The following is an 18,189-nucleotide window of genomic DNA, read 5'->3' as shown; positions in this document are numbered from 1 at the left end:
TTTTCCCGGTAAAGTGGTTTCCACACTGCAGCAAAGTTGGGTTGAAGAGTCTTTTCTACAGGTTTCGCTGAAGCAGATCGGCAAAGGCCATCGGCTGCAACTTCGTGGCATGGCGGTTTTTTTTGCAAAAAGGTTTCTCTCCTTGGTGCAGTCGACTCTCTCGGGACCGAGCTGATGCTGTGAAAGAATCTTGAAAGTGGTTCTTCTTGAATGCCTTGTTTCCACGCAATGATGAATGCTTCGAGTTGACGACGGGTACGAACGTGTTACGAGCTTGTTTTAGGCCTGGTTGTGGGCTCGAAAAGTTAATGTAAAAACGGGTTGGGTATCTTTTCCAGCATTCCGACTTCCACTTTTGAAGATTTAGCGACTTCGACCCAAAGTCCGGCTTCAACTTCAATTCGAGATCTTCAAAAGGACCTCGACTTTACTGACTCTGAATCCAACAAGGTTCAAAACCTCGAAAACGAAAACGAGCTTTCCAAAAATATCTGACTTCATCGACTCCAACTTCAACAACAGCTCCAATACAAATTTGTTGAAATTAGTCTACTCTGACTCTGACATTGATTCCGATTCCAATTCCAGATTCGAAAAATCTAGTACTCTGGTTTTGAATCTGAATCTGACTCAGACTCTGACAACAACGCTGACTCTGACCTTAACACCCACCAACTCCAACTGCAGATTCTGAAGACTCTGGCTCTGACTTTGACGCTGATTCTTGGCCCGACTCTGACAACAATTCTGACTCTGAACTCGGATTCTGAATCTGACTCTGATTCACACTTAGAATCTGAACTCAGACTCAGATTCTGACTCTGACCCTGACTCTGACTCTGATTCTGAGACTGACTTCGACTCTGGTTCTGACTCTGACTCTGACTTCGACTCTGTTTCTGACTCTATCTCTGAACCTGCATCTGGTTCCGACTCTGACTCGGATTCTGAATCTGACTCTGATTCACACTCAGAATTTTAACTCAGACTCAGAATCTGACTCTGACTCTGATTCTGAGACTGACTTCGACTCTGGTTCTGACTCTGATTTTGACTCTGTTTCTGACTCTATCTCTGAATCTGCAACTGGTTCCGACTCCGATTCCACATTCTGAAGATTTAGTGACTCTGGCTCTGACTCTGAATCTGACTCCAACTCTGACTCTGACTCTGAATCTGACTCCAACTCTGACTCGGACTCTAATTCTGAATCTGTCTACAATTCTAAATCTGACTCACACTCAGACTTCGACAATGGATCTGACTCTGACTCTGAATCTGGCCTCAGATTCTGACTTCGACAATGGTTTTGACTCTGAATCAGAACTCAGACTATGACTCTGACTATAACTCTTACTCTGACTATGACTCTTACTCTGACTCTGTCTCTGTTTTTGACTCTGACTCTGACTCTTACTCTGAATTCGTTTCTGGTTCTGACGCTGACTCTGAATCTGACTCTGACTTCGATTCCAACTTCTGAAGATTTAGTAACTCTTGCTCTGGCTCTGACTCTGAATTTGACTCCGGCTCTGACATCAACTCTGACTCTGATTCCGACTTTGACTTTCTGAAGATGTAGCAACTTCGGCTTTCCAAACTTTTCGACTCTGAGTTTGGCTTCACAACTCTGTTAACGTGTTTTCGTCAACCATGGTTCAATTGAAGACCAAGTATTGAGTTGAACTCGGTCAAAGTGCTGTCAGTAGAAAGTGCTACGTGACTCCATCAGTTACGCTCGCGGTCGAAAACAAACATGTGTAAAAAACTTTCAAATTACACCCTTATCCAGAGAGCCAGTACTCCTTTGTTTACGTTCGACGCTGATGGCGCTTCACCCTCTCTGTCTCACTCACTGTCCTTGTCTCCCGCGAACCCAAATAACGTCCACGCCGCTGAGGGCCCGTCATATAATTTATCGACTTTTCTGTCTGTGTCCCGCGCGCGTAACCCTTTTGCGGAGGAGTCGCCGTCGTCGTCGTCGTCGCTGGCAATGCTTCAAAATCTAATTTTCTACTCTCCAACTCGCACACACCGACATGTGTGATGGTGGCGGCCATAATAGTACGCCACCACCACCATCATCGTCATCAAACCGTCATCATCGCGATCATCGGAGAATGGCCGCGTCAAAACAAAAACAACACATTAGTGTGTGGCGATGTGTTGGTGCGCGCGATCAAAGTTGGCCTCGGCGAAGCCGTGGGGAGCTGCTCTCCCCGCCGTGGCCTCCTTCGACCACCATTGAAGAGAACAGACCGACGAGACGGCCGGGCAAAATATGTCGGCCGAGGTGAATGAGTTTGCGCTCGGGTTTTTGTGGGGTTCGGGTTTTGAGAGCGGGAAAGGGATATTCAGAGGGAGATTGCGTGCGTGCGAGCGAGAAGAAAGAATAATATTTGTGTTTTTGTTGTGGCGCTTATACAATCGGGTGTGAGGAGCTTGGGGTTACCCGATCGTTGGCTGGGCGTTCGGTTCGTGATGTAACGGACTGGTGTCGGGTAGGTGGTCAGTTTTGGGACGAATCTGTCAAAGAGGTAGTAAATTCTGATAATAATTTTATGACACAACCGCAAGGGGCGGAAACTCAAGGTAAGGCCTACTTTGATCCACCCTTTTGTTGCTCCGTTCAGCGCGCCCTTTACCCGATGCCTGTGAGAGCTAGCCCGGGCAGCCGTTCGGGCCGGGCTGCGTTCGGATGCGCTAAAAACGTACGACCCGAGCCCGTCGACGCTCAGTCGGCTGTAGACGTTCGAGACAATAGCATCGGGTCGTCGCTGTTCGCTCTGTGCTCTCCCTGTACATAAAGCAAAGTAACTAGTGCGCAGAAGGCATACATAACATACAAAAAAAGTTCAACTGTACATAAAGCAAAGAGTTTCACACACATTCTACCTGCCGCCGTCTGCCGTTCGTGGAGAGCAAAACACAAACACACAAGTATATAAGTAGAAGCAGCAGCCGGAGCAGTGGATACAAGGCAAAGCAAAGGGGGAAATACAGAAAAAAAATAACAAGAGCGAACGGGTTTCGTTCAGAAGTGATATCGTAATCTGTGAAGTTATACTACTAAGTGGAGAATCAGAAGAGTTAGCCGATACCGTGCGTTTTGGCTACTTCATTGGGAGATTGTCGCCAAAAATCTACACAACCGAAGAAGCGTTAGCGCAACGCCTACTGCAGATCAGAAGCAAAGTGGTTGCAAGAAGTGTCGTCGCCCACGCCGAGGAGAGTCCTGCTCAAAACAAAACACACAACTTGGAGCAGACGCCCACGACGAAGTCGTGTGTAGGAGTTGCGAAAGCGAAGAGAAGCGTGAAGAGTTAGCGAGGCTAATCGATACGGAAGTTCACCTTTCACCAGCGACTGGTGGATCAATCCGGGGGAAGAAGAAGAAGCGAAGCAGCACCCGTTAGACCGTCGATCTCGCGCGAGTGTGATTGTGGTGAATCGTGCCGTAACGGTACACAGCGCAGCTTGAACCGCCGTTACGCGCAGAGTTTGGAAAGTTTCGGTTGAAGTGATTGTGGTTAGTTCCGGAAGCCCGAGTACGCGTCAACGTTGCAATAATTGAACACAACGAGCAGCTCGTACAACCTCCGGTGGTGGTTGCCGAAATTCGTGGTAGCAGCAGCGGAAGCAGAAGCCCAACGATGCCGAGCAAGCAGGCCAACGACGTGCTAGCGGTCGAAGAGCTGGTCCATGAAATCCGCGAAAACCTCCGCCTGAAAGCCAAACCCGCCCACCAGCCAACGCGAAGCTCGCGGCCCTCGCCGTACCACATACCGTGCCGGTCCTGGTCGGAACCGGCGGTATGCGGCGGCCAGGGCGAGAAGCGCTCCCTCCACAAGTCCTGCAAGAAGCAAGAGGAGGAAGCGATAGAGGACCCGTACGAGTTCCTGCAGACGCTGCTGAAGAACAACAACCTGGTGAAGGAGGCCGTGCGGAGGTTACAGCATGGGCTGTCGCCCAAGCAGCGGTACTTCTACGAGAGTGACGGCGAGGAGTCCCGGTCACCGATCGTGGTGATGTGTCAGCTAGAGTCCTAAGTTATCCTATACACAAATCTGTAATTTTATTCTTACCGATAAGTTAAACACTACTACTACTACCGTGTAGAGTTGAGAATGAATGCTAGCTGAGAGTGCGGTGCGTTGGATTCGGCAAAACGAAACTTCAGCCCCCGGGGGTGTGTGGAAATCGTACGGCACAGCCCTCTCAAGAAACGCTGAGCGTACGAGCGTGCAAACGTGGATGAGTTTTCTGTATAAAAAAGTAATTTATTTATTGTAGATCAACCAATTCAGAATCGCCGAAGAAATTTATTATAAAGGGAAGTTTAGCTTTTTTCGTTATCCTCGCGAGTGAAAGTGTCGATCAATGTGAGCAATTTTCCCCTCGAGAAACAAACCCCCCACCCATCACGTAGTCCGCGATTTATTTATAAAATCGTCCGATCCAAGGAGCCCGTGTTTGGGGGGGCCAACTCTACAAAATCGATAACGTCAGACACGCACACCACCACAGCGCGTGGTCCGGGGTGTTGTCCTGGGGTTTTTCATTCTTTCACCTCGCGGACTAGTATTGGTGCGCTAGTACAGCCGAACCCCATTCAAATATGTCTGCTGACCTTTGAGCGCGCGTACGCGCGACGAGACATGTCAGTGTGTGTGTGTGCGTTCGAGCGAAAAAAAGATGATGCAATACTAGAGCGTCCGGTAATCGCGAATTCTTGACACTAATTGGATAACGTGACCGCGATAACGATCGAGAAACAGAACGAGTTGAACTCGGCGTTATCGACGGGAGGAGTTCGAGATTTCTCGAAATTCGCTGACGCGATCCAAGTAGGCGCGTTTGCATGTGTTCGTGAGCAAAATAGTAGTACTCTCCGTCGTCGTCGTCGCCTGCTGCGAGTGTATTGCGCGCATTCACAAAACACAGAGTCGCGCTCAAAACATTCAAAATGGCCGCCGTTTATTTACGTTTATAAATACGAAATGAAAACATGTCGAGAGGAATCGCTGAAGAGGATGGGAAATTGCTCATCTGTGATCGTGTCGAGGCAAGAAAGTGTAAGGAAAAAAGCTAAACGGCTCGGGTTTGTTTTGCGAACGTTTTTCTTTTCAGTTGCAATTTTTATCACACAAACACACAAGTCGTAGAATGGCGCAAAGTAAAAGTCGTTGCGGCCCAGTTTAAATTTTTTTAACGAACGTTCTAGAAGAAGTTTTAAGCTTGGTTTGACGCCCCCTTTAGATTAAGGATAATACATTTTAGGAGTAGCATTTCGTTTCACCTCGTCGTAGATAAAGTTTGACGTTTGTCACTGGATTAAAAAAGCATCCATCATAAGGACTTCGAAATTGTTCGTTGCTTTCGTTTTTAATTTATTTATTCGAGCAGAATGTTATTCACTATATTTTAATGGTTAAAATACTACAAACTAAACAAACAAAAAACTACATAAATCGTACAGGAGGTAATACAAACCGGTGTAATTTCATGAAAAAAACACCCTTCAGTTTGTGGCTGTGCTTTCTCCTTTTTCAAAAGACTGATAATAAGCTTATAGAGATGCCCTGTTTTCGTTTCGTTTTCGTCTGTTCCTTCGCGGCAAAACGATCTGTTTCAATTTGAAAAATATTGCGAGTTTCGAAAAAAGCTTGCACTTATGTTCCAATTGGAACTGCGCCAAGCAGCGGACGAAAATATTTGAGTTAGGGACAGAAAAGGGAAAACAATCAAGCTTAAAACTTTGGCCAACCCCCAATCAGTTCGCAAAACATTCACCGAATGGAATTAACAACATCATTTCCCCACCCTTGAACAAAACTGAAAAAAAATCACACGCGAAAATAGACTACAAAACTCATCGAAATGTGTGCTTGTAAATTTTTGCACGAGTTGTTTAGATAGGCTTCTAATAGAATATTACAATTTCAAAATTTTCTCTACCGTGTATTGAAAGTTTTTACTCTAACTCTCACACAAACACACACACACACACACATACCTGTAAACACGTTTATAAACATATAGTTGTTTCTCTGTCCAAAGACAAAAATTTCGAATTCCCCTCTTCGTCTCAAAACAAAACGAAGCAAAAAAAATCAATAAACAAAAACGACACTCTACCCAATTAGACTGTTTAGGAATATGAAACAACCTTTAACAAGTATGTAAAAACTAGAAATCTGTAAATTAAACGTGTATCTCACTATTTTCCTGCTAAAAAATGTTAAACCCAACTAACTAAACTTTCTTTTCCTTCTGATTTATCGATCGTTTTATTTGATAGATTCAATTTAACACACAATTACATACATATATACCAAGTATACTGGCAATTTGTTTTGCGTTTTCTTCTGTTATTCTATTTTTAAACTTATTATTTTTCTCAAAAAGCCTTTGCTCAGTTTTTTCTTATCGTAGAGGAAATGAAGCACAGAGGAAAATTGCAAGCAAACATCCAACTGAGACACAACACATTACAATCCGTTTTAGGATTTTCCCCCCGAAGGTTAGAAAGTTTATTAAACCAAACACCCGATTTTTCCAAATTATTTCTGTCCACATTTCAACACACGCTTAACAAGAAAACCCTACAACATGTGTTTTTTACGTTATTTTTTGGTCGATGTGTTCTTAAGCCGCTTAAGATTATTTGTATTTCTTTTCTGTTGAAAAGTAGCGCAGCGTAAAATACTCTTCGGAATTGTAGGGCAGCAAAAAATCCCACACGCACGAAATTATCGTTTTGCAAAAAAAAAAAAAAATACACGCAAAAAGAAAATTCAACAAATCCAACACCACATTTCGTCTCCGGAGATCCATTCTCAACCCCCCGAGTCCCGCAAATAGAGTCCTAAAATATGCTAACGTACGCTTACTCCAATCATTTTGTCGATTGTGTGTTTTCCGTTTGTTTTTCTTTTTTTCCGTGTAGAGTTTTGCTTTTCCGTGGTAGCGAACGCGACAACACACAACTCGATTCAAGTATGAGAAAATCAGAAGAAGAAAAAATCCTTTGAAAGAATGATTTAGAATAGATCTTTTAGTCTCTGTGTGTAGTTGTAAACGAATTAATAACAGTGAAGGAGGAGGAAGAAGAAAAAAACGATGAAAAATCCCAAAAAGCCATTTATGCAGTTTTCAAACTTTAAAACAAAACAAATCTAGATGTGAAAGCATGCAAAACAAAACAACAGATTAAGAAAGGAGAGAAGGTGAAGAAAACAAGTTATAACACAACTCAAATTCCGTTCCGTCAAAAAAGCAAAACACACAAGTTTTACCGTGTAAGATGTTCGCAGATAAACAGCAGAGAGAAAAAAAAACATCATAAACATTAAAACCCGTTATAAAGTAGAGCAAAAAACAGCAACAACAAAACAGTGTATAGTTCAACCGTTAGTCTCTTTCTACTCAAGAAAAAACAACAACAAGTAAGAAGATAAAAAGAAGCTAGATAACAGCTCCCGAATGGTGGTAAATAGTGGTAAACATGTAGGCTAGTTTGGTATTTATCGAAAGCAAAAGTAATAAAAAAATATAGATAACTTTTGAAAAGTTATTCAAAACAATGCATTTAATTACCATCTTTGACAGCGCAGTAGGCATGGAAGTAAAACGAAAATGTCCATCAATGGAACGCAAAGACACTCTTACACACAAACACCCACACGCCACACATCCTTACACCAACACTGGAAAAAAAATCACACACACACACAAACCTTTATTTTTCGGGCAAAACGAGTATGAGCGGCTAGAACGGCGCTGAGCAAAACAAAAAGAAGAAAAAAAACTGTTTCTGTTTTTTAACAATTTTACAACAGCAACAATAACAATGTTCCTTGGTACCTAATTAATTAATATCATATAAAAGTAAACTTAACAACTATTGCAAAACAAATTTAAGATTATTAGTAACGAAATAAGCGCAGCAAAAAAAACACAAAAATTATGCGTGCATGTGTAAAAAAAATCAACTTAAAATGCAAGTTACATTTAAAAAATCCATTAGCAAAAACAGGGTAGTTCTGTGACAGACACACCTACACCGACACTGACATTTGAAACATTTGGGACGGCACGGCGAAAAGATCCGGCATCTGTTTTCAGTGAAATTTGCTCTGTTTTCTTTTGTAAATAGTCGCAGCTTTAAGGGACATGAAAAAAACAAACACAAATCAAACAAATATTAGGCAAATCAATTTCTGACTCCGATTCGGAAATTTAAAACTTAAAAAATAGACAAACAAAAACAATACTTGAAAAACACGAAAACAAGAAAAAACAACGGTTGCATTAACAACAAAAAAAGTAATGTAGAAGAAATTTGGTCGTGGCAAGACTCGAAAGGCTATTTTAGAAGGAAATGCAAAAGAATAATAACAATTAACGAGACATGTTTCGTTACAAACGTCACACTGGAGTGTAAACAAACACAATTTCGACATTATGAGAGAAAGTGTGTACGTGTTGTTTTCTACCCCCTCCTCATTTACCTATTAGGAATTGGATTTTGAGTGACTTTTATCCGAATATTTTGCAACTTTTGAACACACTGAACAAAAAACCCAACACAAAAAACACACACACACATCCTCATCCAAACCCGAGTTGTGTAGGACGAATTGTAAAGTAGTTGAAAATGACCGATGGGCAAAAAAAAAGAAATAAAAAGAAAAAATCTGTAAAATCCAAAAAATAAACTGTAATAACATTTAAGGAACTCCCTGTTGTAAAGGAAATAAAATATGAAAAATGAAACAAACAAAAAAACACTGAAATAAAAATTAGTGCATAACTAATGATGAAAAATAAGCTCGCTCACGATGTGTCACTCTGTTGTTTATTGTTTCGAAATCCCCTTTGTCAAACTGTCAACAACTGTCATCCCCGGTGCGTGCGTGTGGCAGCCATTTTGTTTGTGATTTATATGCTCCCCTATTCGTTTTTTGCTCCACTTACCCGTCTTAAGACTCGTGAAATTAATGCGTCAGATGATTTTGTTGGATCACCCCTCGTCGTAGTTTTTTTCCGTCTTGCCTTTCTCTCTCTCTCTGTGTTCCGTTGCCAAGGGGGTTTGTTTTTGTTGTTGTTTTGGTACGCACCGGACGGACGGATGCGATGGCCTACGTGCGATATGTTGTTGTTGTGTTTTCCAGTTTCCGTCGAGTCTAGCAAGGGGTGTAAAACGAGTTTTGCAAACGAAATGAGGTTTCTCGTATCATCGGCGTCGACGACGTGGTTGTTGGAAACCTGTACTAGTTGAGCTGACGTAGATTGTTGAGGAAAGTTAAATAGTTTTGTAATGGAGCACTTCCATTCGAGCAGTTTTTGCTTTTTTCTACAATGTATTTCTTATGGAGCGAACTGTCAAAAACTGCTCGACTGCGAGTGCCCCATTGGCTTGAATTGGAGCAAATGGAGAAAGTTTAAGTTGTTTTTCTTATTTTCATGTTGATTGATGATATATTTCAATTTCATTGCTGAAAACAGATCATTATTTTTTGTTTTCATTTCATTTAATTTAATTCGTTATTTAAGCATTGTGTGAAGTTAATATTCTAAGCTGAGATGTGGACTACCTTTCAACAGCAGATTTAAAAGTTTGAAACAGAGTTTGCGGGTGTTTAAGAAATCGAACTTTATCGGTTTTGATTTATGCGTACAATCCAGACTCGATTATCCAAAGCCTCCAAAGTGAAATTTTTCCAAGTCCTTCAGATAATGGAGTCCAGACTGTATGAAAAATCTCATAATCTAGTTTTGTTTAGTTTTTACTTAAAGTGAGATAAACCTATAAACTTTCATTTGTTTTTAGCTTTTTTTCTATTGTATATGTTTTTTTTTGTAACCGACATTATTTCTGGTATTTTTGATATCAAAATAAACTAAATGTGTTCAAAATATTTGAAATCTGGGATTGATATTAAAAAAAACTTTTTTAAAAATTTCGTGCTTATTCAACGAAACAGTTTACGAAAGATAGATTGTATTTAAAATTTTCATATTTAGTTATAGCAACTAAATTAAGGAAATTGATAAAATTAAAAAATCAACCATATTTATCCACATCATTCAAATATTGAAAAAGCAGCAAATTTTGTACTACAAATAGTTGGTTTGTATCTAGCTATTTGCTAGAATTTTGCAATTTTTTTCAAGATTGTTTATTTTGTAGTGTATGTCATAAGAAGCCATTTTGCATCATTAGGTTTTATTTTCATCACCGTGTCATACATTTTTGATGGCTGATAGATACACGGAAAGAAATGCCCGATCCCTCGAAATCCTAAAAGCCTTTTTCAGTTATAGATTTTTTATTTATTTTAAGGGACTCAAAAGGCATTTTTGGCTAGAAAGGTGCAAAATCTTGTATCAGAGTTAAACATTTTGTACAAAAATACCAAAATGAATATTTTTAGAGTGTATTTCAAAAGATATTAAGAAAACATTAAAAAAATTAAGAGAATTTTCAAAAATTTTATATAATTTTATACAAATTTTGAAAAATATTAGCGATTTTTAAAGAATTTTGAAATAATGTATGGAATTTCATAGAATTTTGAAAAATTTATGAGATTTTTTGAAAATTTTAGAGAATTTTGAAAAAATAGAGAATGTTAAAATTTTGTAATATTATGTTGATTTTTTTTAAATTAAACGAATATTCGAAATTATTGGAAATTTTCAGAGAATTTTTGGAAAATTTTAAAAAAATTTGGAGAACTTCCAATTTTTTTGAGTTTTTTGGTAAAATTTCAGAAAATTTTCAAGATTTTGGATAATTTAAGAGAACTTTTGAAAATTTAAGAGAACTTTTGAAAATTTTGATGAATTTAATAGAATTTTGAAAAAATTAAGAGAATATATTTTTTTAAATTTTAGATAATTTTGGAAAACTTGAAGGATTTTTGGTAATTTTTTGAGAGTTTTAAAGAATTTCGGAAAAAAAAATTTGTTTTAATTTTTGAGAATTTTGGAAAATTTTAAAGAATTAAAAGAATTTAATAGAATTTTGAAGATTTTTATAGAATTTTGAAAAATTCAAGAGAATCATAAAAAAATTCAATGATTTTTTTTTGAATACTACGGAATTTAGAATATTTTAAAGATTTTTCAAAATTTTGAAGAATTGGACAATTTTAGATAATTTTGAAAAAAATTATAGATTTTTAGAGAAATTTGGAAAAAAATTTATAGAATTTGAATGAATTTTAAAAAATTTATGGAATTTTATAGAACGTTGAAAAAATTTATAAAAAAATTTTTGAGAATTTTTAAGATTTTTTTAAAATTTTACAAAATTTTGAATATTTTAAAGAATTTTGGAAAATTTTGGGTAATTTCAAAGAATTTTTAAGTATTTTAAACAATTTTAGAGAATTTTGGAAAAATATAGAGAATTTTAAAGAATTTTATAGAATTTTGGAAATGTTTAGAAAATTTCAGAGATTTTTTGAAAATTTAAGAGAATTTTATAAAACATTAGAAAGTTTTGAAATAAATTTTAGAGAATTTTTCTAAATTTCAATTCTAAAAAATTAAGCGAGTATTCGAGATTTTTGGAAAATTTTAAAGAATTTCGCAGAATTTCTAACAATTGAGCGATGTTTGTAAAATTTCAGAAAATTTTCAAGATTTTTGGAAAATTAAAAAAAAATGGAAAAAATATGGAGTTTTGAACATTTAAGAGAATTTCCATGAATTTTATAGAATTTTAGAGACTTTTGAAAAAATTAAGAGAATTAAAGAGAATATTAGGTTTTTTTCTTGAATTTTAGAGAATTTTGGAAAACTTGAATGATTTTTGGATTTTTTTTGAGAATTTAAAAAAAAAATGGAAAATTTTAGATTTTTTTTAAATTTTAGAGAATTTTTGGAAATTTTAAAGAATCTTGAAGAATTTTATCGAATTTTGAATAATTTAAAAGAATTTTTCATAAAGAATTTCTTAGAATATTTTAAAATTTTACAGAATTGAAAATATTTTAATGATTTTTGAGAATTTTTTGAGATATTTAAAGAATTTGTGATAATTTTAGAGATTTTTTTTTTTAATTTTAGAGAATTTAAAAAAAATAAGTATTATTAGTTTATATTTTGATAGATTAGAGGAAAAAAAAAGAAAAACAAGTCAAGAACAACACAAGACATGAAATTTTTAAATTAATCAATTATGTGTATGCAATATTTATTTTGCAATTTTTTAATCCTGAATTGAAAATATCAGCTTTTTTAAATCAAGTAAACTGCAGAAAACGCGATCGATTTGGCACTTTTTTACGTTCATAAAGTTAGAAAAGAACAGAACCAGATTATTTTGTATTTCTAATTTTTGTGTATTTCCTAAAACTGAAAATCATATATATTGGCCTAATAAATGCAAAAACATCGTTGATTTCACATTGTAACTTTAATTTGTAGAAATATCAGCTTTTAGAACTGGAATCCGATTTTCTCAGAACTTATAAAAATGCAAATTGCAATTACATATCAAATCAGTCCATCACACCACAAACGAACGAAAAAAAAAAACCCTATTTCCAGCAAGGTTCCACTCTACAAAGCCAAACCTCCTCCAATCAAACCTTCATGATTCATTCACCAGCTCGAGCAGCAGCAGTCGGTTCAGTACCGTATCGTACACCCTTGGGCATTCGGGTGGTGATAACAAACCATCCACTTCTCTCTATATATGCTGAGCGAAACCATTTTCCCGTTCGATACTCAACGGTGAAAATCACACGCCGGATACGGATCGACCATGTTCACACCATCTGTTGTGGCGTGCCATGCCCGGATGACGACGACCCACGGTCGGTTGGTGGCTTTTTTCCCAATCGGCTGTTTGTTTTGGTTTAGTTCCCTCTTTCTATCTTGCTTTCGACGGATTTCCCTCGAACTATGTCGATCAGTTATGTTTGTGTTAGTTTGGTTCATTGTCTTGAATTGATTTGGAAAGGTTTTTAAATGAAAAAGAACATTTTTTTATTGTTTCAAGCTTGGAAAAAACTTTTCAAGCTTTTAACAAATTTCAGATAATTGACCACAATTCTGATAGGTAGATAAATCGCCCTACATCATCCAAATATGGTCCTATCCCTGGTTGGATTGACCAGTTGGTTTGGTACAGACCGTGCCGGATTTTCCCTCCGGTTTTTTTTTTGTTCCCACTCATCGACGACCAGCAGCCAGTTGTGGTCGAACTATGTTCCGATCTCGACAGCTCGACCTAAAAGCGTCGATAAAAAGTGAGAAAAGCAGCATTTCACATATTTCTCAGCTCCGGATGTCAACGCGATGTTCATCGTTTCAAGCTTCAGTTTTGTTTCCAGCGACAGAAATAGGAGCACCTGTGCCTATTTTGGACCTAAACGTAGTTTCTTCGAATTTGAGAGCAAGCTTCAAGATTTCCTCGATTTTTTTTGTGCAATTTTTAATCTTAGAGTTTCCAAAATAACAAAGATGGGAACAACTTCCACCCCCTCCATCCGAGGTGGAAGGAAAAGCCAAACGCGTTAAATTGTGTTCGCTCGACAGGATGGAAAATTCGATTAGGGCCACGACACGACACTACAGGCTTTCTGTTGCTTTCCAGCGAGAAGAAGCGCCCGTTGTAAATAAGGCTCGACGTTTTCTTTATGTATGAATTAGAGACATATATTTCAGGGCGCTCCCGGAGAAAAAGGGAAAAGAGCAGACGACCTTGAAAGAAATTTTGAAGCCGTTTTTGAGGGGTCTTTTGCTGAATTAGGGGATGAAATTATTTTTCTTTTTTTTTCGACGTGATTCAAAGAACTTTTGGGAGCGCTTTCTCATTGAAATGGAATAGCGTTGGCAGAAATTTATTTCAATTCAGGTAAAGCGATTGGGAAATGTAATGTTTGCTTGGGAGAATGAAAAGTTTCCTTCAGAGGATTCGCGAATCGACAGCAGCTTGATGAATAATATAATTTTTCTCTTTTTTGTGCGTTTTGCTTCTTGGAAGCCGTTTTGGATATGACAACAATAAATCAACAATTTAAGACAACAATTCTTTTTGATCATAAACATATTTGCTCAAATTGGTTTGAATGTTCTTTGTACTAAATAACTAAACAAGCCTTAGCATGTTTGTTTTGCAAGAATGATCAAAAAATACGGTACTTTTTCATAAGAAAACATTTTTACTCTCTACAGCTCATTTTAGTAACAGTGTTTTACTAATAAATTTCCAAAAATTTAAATGTATCGAAAAATTTTAAGTAATTTTACTATTTCTTCTTGGCATGTTTAATTACACCAATTAAAATTTCATCCGGCTCCCAATTCAGTAATACATGACAAGAAAAAAGCGAAAAATTATCTGGGCAGCAAGGTATGGATTTATGTGTTCCGAGTAACGTTTATTGGAGACAAATTGAAATATTGATATTTTTTTGAGTAGAACTAATTTTGACTAGTTTAACAAATTCATAAAAAAAACGTAATATTGAATGTATGAAAAATTGTATGAACAAACTAATGATGCAAAATGGCTTCTTTGGGCATACCGAAGGCACCAAAAAAGTTTCAGCCGGATTAAAAAATTAAAAAAATGAATGAGCAAAATCTCAGAGAATTGCTCATAATTTTTCAGGATGTTTTACACAATACAACTAAAAATTAAAAGGATTCTGAGATATGATTTTAAAAAAAATAAAAACCATGATATCAAGCTAAAAAAAAAATAAATAAAAATTTGCTCATTAAAAAAATGCCTTCTGTAAAAGACGCCGTAATTTTACGATAGAGTTTAATCTTCAACTCTTTTCCTCATTTAAAAAAAGGTTCTGCAAGGAAAAAAGGAAATTTAATTCTAGCGAAATCAATAATTGTTGAAAATTTAGCACAATTGCGAAATAAACTATCAAAAAATATAACTTTATCGAACTCAAAATAGTTGTTTATACAACAAGTTGCGAAAACAAGATTTCTTCAGCACGAGTCGTACATTTATCCAACGAATTTTACCGAGTTGGACAAATTCGACGAGTGCTGAAAAAGTCAAGTTTTGCAGCGAATTGTTCACAACATTTTTTTGCAATTCCGACAAACGCTTTTTGAATGGAATTTTATGTCAAACATTCATATGTTGAGTAAATTCACTGCTCAAAACAAAACAATATTGAAAAATGTTACTTTTCGATTCAAGTGTTGAAAAGTTCAACTTTTCAACACCCATTTCAGTGCAGTGGGACTTTTCAGCACTGGTATTAAAAGGTATTGATTTTCAAATCTGTTATTTTTAGTAGTTAAAAGTAGACCATTTCGTTTCTCCAGAAGGACAGGAAAAGTTGACTATGTCACAGCGGAATTGCAAAAAGTATTGAGCACCTAAAAATACAAAAATCATTACCTGAAACTGTTTTTTTTTTCAAAAGTGCTCTAAACATCAAAATTTTTAAAAATCTAACACGAGAGTCGATTCCCCAGACAACTTTACTTAAAAGTCTTCATATTGACCTTAGTTCTAAGTCCAATCCTTGTGAAGTGACAGCAGTTTTGAAAATAAAAATGTTGAAAAAATGGGTTTTTTATGGTTTTTGGCAATTTCTATATGACAGACTTGATTTTTCATCCTCGAAAATATTTTTACCGGAAAGCTCGTCCAATTTCCCATAAGTTTGTCTTTGACCACATTTCAATTGGATGTATGGGCTTACAGATATAAGCTAATTACATTGCTCCTAACTGAAAAAATAATATTTTTTCAGTGTAGTATAGTAACAGTTCCAGTAAATGATTTTTGTTTTTTAGGTGAGTTGCTCGATCCTGCATTTTTCGTGAGTCTTTTTGTAACATCTTAGGCTATTTTCACAAAAATTTTGAACGAAAAATTTCGTGGGCTCACCTTCAAATTGGACTTTTATCTCATGATTGTGGCGTGTTTTTTTTCTTCAGTGTATTTTTTTTTTTTTTTTGAAAGCCCGTCAAATTTCCTTCAAGTTTGTCTTAGGCGCCGATAAGGAAAATAAATGCGTCAGGAATGTGGTCGACTCCTCACAATCAACGGGGGAATTGGGGGAGGGATGTGATGATTGGATACCCTATAGGCATCTCTTAGAGCTTAGAGCTTAGACGACGTCCAAGATATCCGGATTGGGAAGGGGAAAGGGATTGATGGGATACTTCCAGGGGGTAGCGAAGAAGCCACCATCTTGGAAGTTCAGATAACAAACACTAAGAATCAGTATTATACATATTACTTTGGTAACACGAAGTGTGTTATCTTGGTTAAACTCAAAAGTACCATGCAAATGTGTAAAACCAAACTGAAAAATGTGTAATGCCGATTCTTAGTGTACGGGTGCACTGTTTGATCGACCCAAAGAAAAAAAGCAAAAAAAGGTAAACAGAAAAATCACTTTTTTCGATATGAATTTTCAGCCAATATTGGGATGGAATCTCCAAGGATATGATAGAATTTACCATCAGCAACACAATTCACGTGTTTTTTCAGACATTTATCGTTTGAATTGCGGGAAATTTGAAAATCAAAAACCCAAACAATGATTTGTTATGGGCTACCATTTGACAGTTAGTGCTTTTGTTGTGGGCTCTCATTTGACAACCGTGCTAATGTCGACTGTTGTCAGTTTGCTTAGGTCGGAATAGGGTTGCTATCCCCCCGGATACTTCACCGACGAATGATGAAGTAGTGGGCAAAGTCCAATGTGCATGTAATTTGTCAATAAATCGTTCAAAAAAAAATTGAAATGTATTACTTTTCGAAACAAATGCTGAAAAGTTCAACTTTTAAGCATTTGTTTTGAAAAGGGTTATTATTCGATTTTGTTATTTTTGGTAGGAAAAGTAAGTAGTTTCACGACGGAATTGCAACATTTTAGACCTTCAACTGTTTATCTTTCAAAAGCCCTTGTCTTGATCATTAATCCCTTCCAACAAATTCTCGTGCATTTGCACAAGCTTTTCCTTTTCATTCCACTTCAGCTGAACATAACCTCGGCATACATAAAACATTGGTGTGTAAGGATGGGTGCGAGGAGGGGGAGATCACACAATTGGATACATCAATCACGATGAACACCAGGTGATGTTGCGTTGGTGTGTACGTACTTCTCGTGGCGTGGGTGGACCACACAGTCACACACCCATACTATTACGTACTGAGAATCCTTGCACAGCATCAGAAGAGATTGAAATAAGGGGGGAGGGAGGGTTGAACTACCCTCCTCCGCCCCCGCACAAACACTCTCAAACAAAGTGTGAAAGAGTCGCATAGTACATTCAGAATCCAGATCATCCGTGGAGCACAAGGCTGTGAAACTAAGGTTAGAGCAGCTTGCAAACAACAATGTCGAACCTAAACTTCCACAGTCTTTGATTGTGGGGGTGTGTAACTTTGTCTGTGTGCACGGAGTAATGCCAGGCCGCCACTCCAAATATGGAAACACGAGCCGGAGCTCGTATATTTTCAGAGCTCTCCCGGTTCGAGAAACTTCCATTCAGCTTTCGTTGTCCTTCTGGGCTGGGATTTGCAGAACGGGAGTGGTGGAGGTTGTTGAGTTACAAACGAGGGGAAGGAAACTGGAGCAAGCTCCACTTGCAGTCTCGTTGTCCCACGGCAGCAGCAGTGATGGAAGCTTGAGTAAACCACCCACGGTTGGAGAAACTGAACTTTGAACTTTTTTTGCAGCAACTCGTTTGCTCTTGCTTTTTTCTCTGTTTTAAACAATCCATAAAACATTTGCTGGGCCCGAGCGAAAGGGGAGCAGGTGAGTGGTAACACAGTTTGCTAAATTTGTGAAACATGCTTTGTTAATTTTTTCGATTCTTCGAAATGATTTCATTTTGCAATTGCTATATTTGAAGATTTTTTTAAATCTTTGTAAGAAATACATTTGTCAAATTTGTGTTTTTGGTTAGTGAAAACAATATTTTTAATAACAAATTTTGTTTTTGATGAAAAGTTTAATTCATGTAATAACATTTTTATGATCTTAGTTGATATTATTTCTTGTATGTTACTATAGCACTATTGAGCATGTAGATCGTTTTATCAAACAATGTTCTTAAAACTTATCAAGTGTTGTTCTTGACACTTATTTAACTGTTTAAGTAAATTTTCTACCGGCATAAATGCACTTCGCTACACTTTGCCCTGCTCCATCGTTCTTGCTGTCTAATGGT

At 37.1% G+C, this 18,189-nt stretch overlaps 2 protein-coding genes across 2 annotated transcripts in view; both read left to right on the top strand.

The window, feature by feature from the left end:
* The window catches only part of LOC120418156 (xaa-Pro dipeptidase), a 165,859-nt gene that overhangs the window by 64,532 nt on the left and 83,138 nt on the right, over positions 1-18,189 (top strand). The window lies entirely within an intron of this gene.
* On the top strand, positions 2,670-8,832 carry LOC120418153 (uncharacterized). The gene has a single exon (XM_039580452.2). The coding sequence runs from the start codon at positions 3,654-3,656 to the stop codon at positions 4,047-4,049; it is 396 nt and encodes a 131-aa protein (XP_039436386.1). The 5' UTR covers positions 2,670-3,653; the 3' UTR covers positions 4,050-8,832.

Source organism: Culex pipiens, chromosome 2 (assembly GCF_016801865.2).
Source record: "Culex pipiens pallens isolate TS chromosome 2, TS_CPP_V2, whole genome shotgun sequence".
NCBI classification, from domain to species: Eukaryota; Metazoa; Arthropoda; class Insecta; order Diptera; family Culicidae; genus Culex; species Culex pipiens.
The sequence above is the reverse complement of the archived record's forward strand: the minus strand, read 5'-3'. Positions and strand labels throughout refer to the sequence as shown.